The sequence below is a fragment of the Strix uralensis genome, chromosome 1 (genome assembly GCF_047716275.1).
Source record: "Strix uralensis isolate ZFMK-TIS-50842 chromosome 1, bStrUra1, whole genome shotgun sequence".
Lineage (NCBI taxonomy): Eukaryota > Metazoa > Chordata > Aves > Strigiformes > Strigidae > Strix > Strix uralensis.
The window spans coordinates 107808921-107821218 of NC_133972.1; the positions used below are offsets into that span (position 1 = coordinate 107808921).

General features: G+C 36.3%; 1 protein-coding gene across 3 annotated transcripts in view; it reads right to left on the reverse strand.

Moving 5' to 3' along the window:
- Positions 1–12298, reverse strand: part of INVS (inversin) — a 99665-nt gene that overhangs the window by 41987 nt on the left and 45380 nt on the right. For 2 of the 3 annotated variants that reach the window (XM_074876532.1, XM_074876523.1), the window contains exons 5-6: positions 9761–9928; positions 3488–3668 (exon numbers count right to left, since the gene is read on the reverse strand). In XM_074876532.1, coding sequence (XP_074732633.1) covers positions 3488–3668; positions 9761–9928 — 349 coding nt within the window. Of the gene's footprint in view, positions 1–3487; positions 3669–6361; positions 6491–9760; positions 9929–12298 lie in introns of those variants that run through there. The other variant, XM_074876541.1, reaches the window with a different exon arrangement.

A 12298-nucleotide genomic window follows, 5' to 3' on the forward strand; every position in this document is an offset into this window, starting at 1 on the left:
AACAGACTTCCATAAATAATAGTATGCTTGTGTTGTAGCCATTATTAGTTGAAACATAAGAGAAAAACATAAGAATTGATATTTGAACTATTAAGCCTGGTGTGCACCTTATTCCCAATAATGTTTCCAGTTCACACGCTGTATCCTTATTTTTGATGGGCATCTGTAAATCAGAATGACCTATGAATGGGAACATGTGGAAATATTTCCTATTTCTTTTAAAAGACATCACTAGAGCATTTCCCTAAACAAGGAAACCAGCAGTAGCTGGTCAGACAACTGTGATATGAGTTGAACATTTCCAGAAAAAGCTTCTGATAACTCAGTTGAGACGCTGCACTTGAGTGAGAGGTCAGTCAGAAGCAGTAAAATGAACACAGACTGAAGATGATGAGCATTCATCCATCTACATTAAAAGGTAGGCTAAACCAACATTGACAATTTCATCCTACATCACACTGTTTTACAGAACTTAAGTATAAATTCTTAGGTTTCATTCAACCAAAATTTCAACTGAAGAGGTATAGCAGAATCTGGAGGCTAGTCTACTACCAGCTGCCGTATCTGTAATAAGCAACAAACTGACACACGCAACTCCTTCCATCAAACAAGATTAGAGTGTTTTTAGATTAAAATCACAACATTTGGGGGAGATGGGTAAGCTTTCTGTCTGCTTCACAGAGAGGAAAACAAAGACATAATATAGGATACTGCTACTAAAGTCAACTGATCCTTTCATATGCTTTCTTTTGTAGGCATATGCAGCTCACAGAATATTTTTGGTGTTTTAACAGATACTATAAGGCATAAATCACACAAAAATACTCTGATTTTACAGGAGAAATCTCCCAGTATCTTGCATGTGGGGAAAACAATCAATTTTGCAGCTTGTTACTTTTGCACAGTTGACTTGAATTTCTTTAGAATAAATGAAAAAAGGTAGGTAAACCTTTCTACTAGCAGTAGACTTTTTTTTTAATGAAAACACTGACAATTACAGAATGAAGTTGTGTAACAGTTATGGTCTGTAGCTTTCAAAAACCTAAGAGATGGGTGGCTAGGCAAGCCTTCTTTTGTCAAATGGCACTTTCAAACTTTATATGCATAGAAGTACCAGAAACAAGAGAAAATGGTCAACTTGGGTCAGAAAGGATGAACAGCTATGCAGGGATTATATTCTTCTAGGGGCTTTAGGGTGTACAGGAAAGCTCCTCTTTCCTTTCAGCCATTAAAACAAGCCTGAACCGAGAACATAACATTCTGTCCCTTCCTATCAGAAAACCACTAAAAAGAAAAGATGTAATGTTGCTCTGCTCTTCCCATCTCAAGACTGTAAGAAGTGAATTGAGGTGCACCAGAAGTTGGTTCTGAGTGGAATCCTAAGAGAAAAAACATAGGAGTACCATAGGAGTACTGAACCTGGAAAAAAAGTTGCCTGAACTTTCAGGAGACACAACTAGAAAAGGGTAACTGAACTCTTATCGGGACAGGAGGTCTAGCTAAAATATCTATGAGAACGAAGGCTTGAGGGAGTTGAAAAAAAATTCAGTATTGTGTGCAACAGTAAATAAATTCGGGCAAAGATGGATCTCACTTGGACACTAATGTAAACATTAGAACTCAATTCTTGAGGTCAAGAACTGTCCTTTCTGTAATTCTTCTATTTAGAAGAGATGTAACTTGGCTGAGGCTTTTATCTACACCAAAGAAAAGGTAACAGGAGCAACAATGCCCTAAGATGCAGTCATGTACAACCCATCACTTTTAACAGATTATTTGTGGCTGTATCCATGCAATACTTAAAACCTCCTACTGTTAATCCATTTAGTAACATTTTAGATTTTTCAAAATCTATATACAGCATCCAGTATCTAACTTAAAAACAGAACACTAAAAATTAACCATGATTTACCAGTCAGAAGTTCCCCATGGGCATATGCCACCTAGAAACCTCATCAAATTCACAAAGGATTCTGGAGGTCTTGGCATGTCTTCCCCCTTTATCCCACACTGATTAGACAATGCATTTTTCCAACAGACAAAAACTACTCTCTTCAATACAATCAATTCCAAAGCATGATAAATTTTGCTTCTTGGACAGAACCAAGTGATAATAACTACTTCTTTGGTAGATTGATCCTATGACACTTAAAAAGTTTCACAGTTTCTCTGTAAAAATTCCATATTCCTACTTGAACGTAAACCTGAGAACACTCTTCTTTTTTTCTTTTTAAATAAACATATTCAAACTACATGTATATTGTCACTGGAGTTGCAGTAATTCGCTCCAGTGAGCAATCTGATTCTTTTATTGGCATGCTTTGTCTGCAGTGTCCCAGAGGGTCATGGGGACGAAGCCTGTTAAAAGGGGAGAGAGAGTGTTTGAAGATTCTTTCTTTTGATCTGGCACATGGTGTTTATTTTTTCCTCCTGCACATAGGAGAAGAGAAAACAGAAGGTCACTTTTCTCAATCATATTATTTTTGTGCCTGTCATTTTATGAGTTGCATTTCCTTGTATTTAGGTTATAGATATTTAATAAGGTTTTCACCTGGTTTGCAAAGATCCGGTTTTGTAACCTGTAAAACCAAACCATCAAGAATTCACATATGCAAGATTATAATTTACAGAGCATCTGAATCTCAGGGTAGCAATCTGAACAGAAAAAAAATTTATCTGAATAAAACTTCTTGTCAGATCTGATTAGATTGTCATAATGTGTCTGATTAAGAGATTGTACTAGGAGTAGGAGAAGTGTCAGCTCTGCCATCTTCTTCTTGTTCACTTGTGCTGTCATTATCAGATTATCTATGGTTTCTTTGCAGGAATCTTTTTAAGTCACTTGTCTATTTTAGTAAAAACTAGATAATATAATCCTTAAATTTATACTTCACCAGGCACACGTAAACTGTAATACATCGCAATAAGCTGAAAGTGAACAAAGGAGTGATGATGCCACTGTCAACCCCTCTGTGTTGACACAAGCACCTTGCAAACCCTATGTGACCGTCTCACATATGGACCAAGTGAGGGTGCTAGCATCAATCCGTATGTTAAATATTAGTAAAGTTTTCTTATTTTTTCAGATAAAAAATAAACAGAAGTTCTGATATTTTCTTGATACACCGCAATGGATTGTCTTTCATACACGCTGGGGTGTGCACACCCCACTCCGGACACCGCTGCTCTAGAGTACCAGGGTTTTTTTAACCTATGAACAAAGAACATATGCAAGAACATCTCAATATGCTCTAATTGTTCTTAAATCATGAGCACATATCACCTGCTTAAGTAATGCATTTGGAGAATCTAAAGCTAAAAAAACCCAGTCTATACACAAACTTCTAATCCTGGTCTAGCAAAAACTATTATTGTTCCAAAAGATTAGTTAGCATAATGCCAGGCTGGAATTAAATAAAAAACAGAAACAAAGATTAAACACTACAGTCAATTAATTATTAAATTACTTCAGTATTGTCCAGTTTACCAAGTAAGGCTGCCCAGTGAAGGGGAGTTCGAAACAAGTTGTCATAAGATGTCACGTTGCAGCCTTCGTAGGAGGTCAGGACATCAACAACTGCTACATTCCCATCAGCAACAGCAAAATGAAGGGGAGTCCGTCCTTCATAGTCTTGCCAGTTAAGCAGAGATTCTGTAGGTGCAGCTTCCTTTAAAAAAAATAAAAATTAAGTTGAAGAGAAAAACTACATACTCTTTACAGAATTCATTTTTTTTGAGTCTTATAATAAGGAGATAAACTGTCCTTGTTCAGTGTAATATAGCTCTACAACCAAATACTTTTGTTACAGTATAGGCTATTTTCAAGTATTTCTTATGGAATTTTTTTATACTTACTCGCTTATTGTACAAGACCTGATTTTTGATACGTATCGTGTAGTTTTACCAGTCTGTTGTGCAAGTAGCTCCTTACACAGATCTTTAAAAGACTAACTCAGGCTCTTGTGAAAATAACTAGATCTTCTAAGTTTGAACACAACATATATATCTTCATATTTTTCTCCTAGGACACTTTCCTTTTTGCACAAGTTTATCTTATGTCTTTCATTATAATATTTTTCTAGCATTTTTAAACCACAGGACTATCAGAGTATTTCTAAAGGAGATGTCAAGGTCTCTAGCTGACAGGGTAGAAGCAAGTTAGAGAGTACTTCTGATGAATGCACCTACTTGTAATGAGCTTAATTTTGAATAAAAAAATCTTTTAAAGTATCCTGATTAGTCATTTGATCACATAACATAGGCATTAATAGATACAACTTGACTTTTCATCACATTTTCTTAAAAACATGCTAAAATACTTTCACATAAGGCCCCTAGCTATATAGCTTCGTATTATGATCATTTCCTCTCTCATCAACTTTTTTCTAGACAGATTTCTCTTTGTAACTTTCTTTCTCAGGCAAAAGAATATAACAGGTACAAATGAACACCATCTTAGCGTTGCAGAGATCTCCAAATGGCAAATACCATAAAGGCCCATGACATATAAACTTTAAACTTTCCTGAAAAAAGAAGTATCTCTAAAGAAAATGGTAAGCAATAAAACAGTAGAAAGTCAGGGACACCAGCCATCTAGAGCAGAAGCAGAATGTCAAAATCATAGCTTAAATAAACTATAGAGAGTAAGTCTGCTGTTCTGTCTCCAACAATTCAGAACAATTCACTGAAGTCATGGGAACCTTGTGCAAAAGAAAAAGGAATGTAGTCCTGAGGTTTTTAACTTCCAACACTAGAGTGGATTTTAACCCATGATAACTGAGAAAAACAATCCTCCTGAAAATACAGAGCCACACTATATCTTATAATATATTTACAAAAGAGGAGGGAGAGACTGTGATCAGTGCAGCTTAAGTTAAAACAAGTTCCAGACCCCTTTCTCACTAAACTAATTGCAATTTTTCCTATTGACTTCACTAGGTACACAAATAGGCCATGAAATCACTTATATTTGCATTATTTGAAATGCAGTAACTATTACATAGAAAACGAACATCTAAACATTGAGAATGATAAATCAAGAAGCAGAAAGTCAGGAAATTCCAGAGTTATGGTTTCTATTCAAATATTAATTGACCAAGGTTGTACATTCTATATGTTCTATTTAATAGATAAAAACCCAAATACATTTAGAGTTATATTTAACCATACTTCTTAAATGCAATCTGGCTAAATTAATACTGCAATAGTAGCCCAAACTCTGCAATGTCCCAATTCTTTGTTTCTTACTGTCTTACTTTCTAACAGTGTCAACTCAAACCTCCTAATAGTTGATTAATGTAAGTTTGCTAAAGTTAAACATTTACATACTTTGCATACTGTATGTAAATGCCAATGAAGTTGCTTGTCTCATATAAGAAAACTGCATCAGTTTTAGATATCAGTAGTGTTTTGCTAAAGAAAAAACCAAAAAAACATACTTGAAATATACTGTACTTCATTACTATATCTAGCCGCTAGTTCAATAACAGATAATCTATTAAAAACATAAAAAAATGATAAATATAAAGCTCTTAACTGAAAATACAAAGTTAACATTGTTACACGTACAAACCACAATAATCAAAGCACGAATAACACTTCTTTTAATAAACATTCAAAAGCATTTATCTGAGCCATTACAGTGAAAAGTGAAGTTTTATGTTCTTCCTTAGCTTTAATAATTCTCAAGAGAAAGCTAACTAGTCAAAGAGCTCAGCAGGGGGAGTATAGAGTCCACTGCAAAAATTCAGAAGTGATCTTTATGAGAATCACTTTTAAGAATGACTAAAAATCAATGATGATATGCACAGAAGTTATTACTGAAATTCTAACTTCATCAGAGGAAAACCTGTTTGAACAAAATGGACAAACAAAACAAATGCTTCTTCACTTTACCTATAATTTATTAATCTAATCTGGAAAACTCATTTTCAAGCCTTCTCGAAGCACAACAACATCTTAAATAAATGACTCCTAAAATTCCTGGCTAAAAGTCACTGATGTTCCCCAGAACATATCCCCATAATCACAAGTGTTAGTTTTGCAGAATGGTAGAGAATCTTTTAATGACAAAGGCACTATTTATATTCTAGTCTCAAAGAACTCATGTGTTTTGAAATTTTTGGCCACTTAAACTAAATTTTTCTAGGCCTCTTTCTGCCTACATTCAAGAGTATAATTTCTTTGGATTTTAAGTGGTTTTGGTGTAAAACTAGCTGTAATTAAACTGTCATAGTATATTAATACTTTAAGCACAATACACAGAAGAAACAGAAGCTAAGCATTTTTCTGCAGCAATTAGAACAATGGAATTGTAGGCAATAATGGCAAGTGTTGTATAAATAAATGTCATGTCTCTTACCATGAGGAATAAATAAAGAGAAGAGATACAAAATAGACAGACAGTACTAAGCAGTTGCTTCCATCATATTAATGGAACCTTATTCTGTTCTTTTCTCCTTAAATCTTCCCAACGTTTGTCATGTAACCAAGCACTGCTGAATCTGGAAAGGTGGAAAAGGAAGTTGACCATGAGAGGATCTCCAGATTAGAGTTTCTCTCTACTTCACATGTTTACTTTTGAAATATGTCATGAGTTCCATTTTTGCTGGGTTTCAATAATAGATATAACCAATTTGTGCATAAATGTCAGCCCTGCAAACCCAACCTACTTCTTCAGCATTCAGTTGAGCTCTCTTCATTATTGTTTATTTTGACAATCCCAATGAGCTAAGTACTGTACAAACATCAAACAGAAAGATGATCCTTAATTTTATGAATTTATAAACAGAAGACAACAAATGGACACATCCAGATGGTAGAGCACAGAAAAACAAGACAGTATTTTTCAATATCATAGACTGTGGTCTCAATAAAACCAGCAGCTTAACTTTTGTCAAGTTTTTGTAAAGCAGCACCCGAGAATTCCAAGTAGGACACTAGAAACAAATGGGGGAAAAAAAATATATTAAAAACTAGAAAAAAAAAATTCTAGGGAATTCTTCCAGAGTGTTAAATATAACATGAGAGAAAAAACAGCAATGTTGTTTTTCATAACTTAGTCAGCAGGCAATAAAGGCTGCCAACGCAGATTGACCAGCAGTAGATATCAATATCTGACTGCTATCTGAGCAATGGCACATAGCTTACAGCTTACAACCCTCTATCATGAAGGCAAAGACAAATGGTTTCTGTTGGATGCGATTTGAAAAATGGAGAGGCAACAGTGACACAGAGTCGTATGCCTTTTGCACTGCTATCACTACAAGACAATATTCTCATGAACTTAGAAATGCAATTATGTAAGTTAAGACACAAGATGACAGAAATTTTAACTGTATGGGTACGTACGTTAGAAATATCATGCAGAAAACTTTATAGTTTTTCACACTCTAACCTGGATATGAAGACCTAGAGAGGAATGAGAATCAAAGGTGATGCTTGGGCAATAGATCTGGAACTGGGTAATATGGCAAACAGTAGCTAAGAAAGGAAGGGAAGATTGTGAGCTCTGCTAGGTAGATATCTATCAAGACAAGTAAGAACAACACTTCAGTTTGGAAAGAAGACAAGATCTTACCAAAGGATTAAACTCAGAGGTACCACCACAAAACGGTATTTATACCCAGCAACAGATTTCATCAACAGATTGATTACCTAGTAACAATGCTTCTGTATCATCAACTTTTATAGTATATTCTGTAAGCTAAATTACTATTTCATTTAAACTTGTTTTTATGTTACTCCAACAATAAGCATATATAGGTATAACTATTTGATGCATAAAAAAGCCTAGATGGAATCAAGAATACCCTTCTTTAACTGTCAGAGTAAAAAAAAAACAACCAAAAAACCCTGGACATGATCATGATTCTGTATTACTTAAAGAAAATCTTTGAGAACAACTTCCGTAAGGAGACAGGAATTTTTGACCTTTTGTAGTGCATCTGGCTGGGACGGAGTTAATTTTCCTCACAGCAGCAGGTACGGTGCTGGGCTTTCTATTTATGATTAAAATTGTTGATCACACCCCTGTGTTTTGGCTATTGCTGTACAAGCTATCAGTGCTTGTACAGCATCAAGGATTTATCTTTTTCATCCTGCCCTGTTCCCCTGCTCACCCCAGTGAGTAGGCTGGGGGTGGGCAAGAGACTGGGAGGGGACACAGCTGGGACAGCTGACCCAAATAAACCCAAGCAATATTCCATACCATACAACATCATGCTCAGCAAAAAAAGCTCAGGGAAAGGAGGCGGCAGGGGGGATGCTCATGGCTACACTGTTTGGCTTCCCAAGCAACAATTAAACATTCCGAAGCTCTTTTTCCACCCTCCTGGGAGTGGCTAACATCTGCCTGCTGATGGGAAGTAGTGAATAAACTCCCTTTTTTTCATGCAGCTTTTGTTTTCCATACTAAACTCATTATCTTCATCCACGAGTCCTTCTACCTTCCTTCTATTTTCTCCCAGTCTCGCAAGAGGGGAGTGAGCAAGTGGCTGTGCAGGTGTTAGGCTGTTGGCTGGGGCCAACCCACCTCAACTTTTAAAAACATTTACCTTGACTATCTAATGTTTGAAAGAAGTCTGTGTTTGAATACAGCAATCCTTATCTACTTTTCAGCAAATTTATTTCTCCAGCATGGCAGAAAAGTAGATAGTATATATGAATTAAAACTTTGTGACAAAATTCTGCTTGTGATAAATTATTTCACAACTGAGTCCAAATTCCAAATGTCTTGAATAAATAGAAGTAATACAGAAATAAAATCACATTAATTTAACACTGGAAAGTTCTCAAAAACTACTTTTATAGTAGAAAAAAAGTATCAGTAACTGTAAGATTATCAGTGTGATTTGGGGAAAAGCAAAGCAAATTTTCATATGCCACACATAAGTTCTCAACTTGCAAGCTAATCAGGCAAAAGACTTATAAGTCATTGTAGTTAGCTTACAATCAATATGTGTCTAGTTCTGAAAGACCTTTGAAAGACAAAGATATAAAGATATTGTTGTAATACGAGAGAAAAATTCAACTGAGACACTTCTGTATCTTTCCATGCTAGTGAAGTTCAGAGATTTCCACAGAATAAAGATCAAGGTAAAAATCACGCTGAGTACATTATTTCATTGTACTCATTATAACTGTCAGAACAGAAAATGAAGCTGAAATACTGCAGAAAAAGAAAATATGCCATCAAGGGAAAATTATTAAATCTGTACACAAAAATATTTGGAAAGTCTGTCAATAAACTGATAGTGGGCTGACTGATAATCGATCAACTATTTCCCAGAATTCTGACTTGAAAGTCCAAATTAAATTAGACTTTTCAGTAGTTAACTAGAAGGAAACTTTCAAATAATGAAGAAAAGACACACAACAAAGAAATCAGTGTACAAGATGCAACTGAGATGAGTAATATGACTGGCCATTTTAACTAGGCGAACTTGCAAGCCCTTCCTCCCTCCCTTATCCCCCAAACAAATAGTTACACACATCACACATCAAACTAATTAAGAGAATATAGAGAGAGTCCATGAATTAGAGCAAAGATATTCACCCACAGAACTCAGAAGAAACCTCAAGAGAGCTCAAGAGAGCAAAAATATTAAAGGTGACTTCCTACAAAATTCTGGATATTAGGAAAAGCAAACAATTTCATTCTCGAAGAGTCAGTAACATGAAAAATTTCAAGAGAATAAAAAACATTTCTATCAGAGTAAATAGATACAGAGAGTATTATATATATAATAGACTTTCTTACCAGAATACATTTCACTGTGTGAATTGCACTAGGGTCCTTGTTGTTAGCTGCCCAGTGAAGTGGGATTTTTCCTTCAATATCAGGGATTCCAATATTTGAATCGTGTTTTATGAGAAGTTTCACATGCTCTGGGTTATTGTAGTAGGCACTCCAATGCAATGCAGTTTGCTGGAACACAGTATTCACAAGTTTTACAAACACATTGAAAAGTTAATATAAAATGAAAATTAAAGTTGGTTAGAACCTGAAATATGATTTAACTATGTTTTCACAGAATGAAAGAGACCACCTAGTCCAACTCTTCTACTCAAAGCAGGGTCAACTAGAACGGGTTGATCAGGAGGATACTGTCCAGTCAGATTTTTAGTTACCTCCACAGGTAGAGACTCCAGAACCTCTCTGGACAACCTGTCCCACTGTTTGACCTCCTTCACAGTAAAAAAATATTCTCTCAGGTTTAAACAGAATTTATTATTTCTCAACTTGTGCTCATTGCCTCTTGTTTGTTCACTGGAGACTATTCAGAAGAGTCTGGCTCCATCTTCTTTACTGCCTCCCATCAGGCATTTATACACATCAGTAAAATCATCCCTCAACTGTCTCTTCTACAAGCTAAACATTCGCAGGTCTCAGCCTCTCCCTGATGTCAGATGCTTCAATCTGTTAATCATCTTTGTGGCTCTCCACTGAACTCACTCCAGTATGTCTATGTCCTTACTGTACTGGAAAACCCAGAAGTAGACACAGCATTCCACTTGTGGCGCCACCAGTGCTGAGCAGAGGGGAGGGACCACAGGTAAAACCAACTTTAAACAATGGGTAAATGAGCAATCTTTTGTTACACTTCAATAAAGAGGGCTGACAGAAAATGGAGCACATGTACAGGTAACAACTCAAAATCAGTGGAAAACAGGCTTTAAAGACAACTGAACAAGAGGCCCATCTACCTAAGAGTAGATACTCCCACATCTTTGCTACTGAGGTCTCAATTAGGTCTAAGCCACACTATCTTACATGAGATCCACACTGAGAAGCCCTTATGCTTGGAATATAAGTATTTCTGGTAGGAGCTTAATTGCTTCATACGAGGATTTCTTGAACTATGGCAGGAGAATGCTGTCCATGCTACTTAGCCAGACAAGAGGGCAATGCCATCGGATGCAGCAATTTCAGACCTGAAGAAAATTTCTGAGCTTGGTATTAAGCAATCATGTCCAAGTTAGAATGATCATCTGAAGCAGGCCTCAGCAACATAGCTGCACTACAGAACAACTGCAGTAATTAGTTTGGTCCCTCTTAAATGTGAAAATCTTTTGGAATAACACAAATTAATGGAGAAGCATATAAGAAGATTACTCTCCACTAGTGGAAGATGGCACTGAGTACTCACACTGGACTTGGATCCATCCTGAGCAAAGGTTTTGACTTTCTGTACTCTCCTTGATCACTCACAATTCTGAGGTTGAATATTACTGAATCTAATGCCCACTGACTAACCCATGGCAGTCCAATAAAACAACAAAAGGCAATCCATGCTCCTATTGCCAATTCCTGACTGCCAATGGCTTTTAATGGGAATTACTGATGTTCATAATTACAAAAGCAAACCAATGTGTGGGGTTTTTTTAAACAGCAAAGTGTTGGTAAATTAACAAGTATTTTATTTATCAAGCACACCTCTCCCAACTGCCAGGTAGCAGAGGGTTGTAAGATATAGAAAGAATTTTATTTCCCATCTCTCTTTGCTTTGAAAACTGAGAGAAATAACTGCTGCGGGACATTTGTGTATAAACCTATGATACCCTGGATTAACATCCCTGAACAGTGAGATAGAACGTGTGAGTTCACCATCGTACCCTTAATGTCTCTGTAAAGGAGGAAAGCAAAAAGGAGCCTATTTTTTATGTTTATTGCTTTAAGCTGTTAGTTTAGTACCATGGTAACATAATATGATAGCACAACCTTTTTATCTACTTGGTAGTTCACTGAAGAAGAGTTCATTCCAAGACACAACTGGAGGGGCTGCAAGGAAAGGTCTGATAACTGGCACCATGACATACAGCCTAGCACCATAAAGCATGTTCAAACCATCACAGCCTGTCGGGATTTGAAGTGGAAAAACTTCTAGCAGTAGAAATGTTTAATAGGTTAAGTGGAGCTGACCAATATCCCTAGAAACTGACAGTTGCAATGAAAGCAAAACCTATTGATTACCAGGAGGCCAATGCAGCCTTGGCTACACTGGCTTTTCTCATCTACAACCTGCTTTTCAGTCAGTTGCCTACATGGAAGTAGATGTAAAAGACGGTTGTTCTCCCTCATGTTCGGGAATTATATTTGACAATCTTGATGCGCACAGTTGCAGTAAGGGAAACAAATAAACTATGTGCCCAAGTGGGTCAAACGTGTTGGACTCTGTCCCTGAGACTGCTTTTCATCAACCTGAATTCCATCTTTGCTACTGTGACTACTCATGACATGAACTGCAATAAAAGTGCTCTACACTTTGTGGGAAATCTGGCAATGCTTTAATACTGC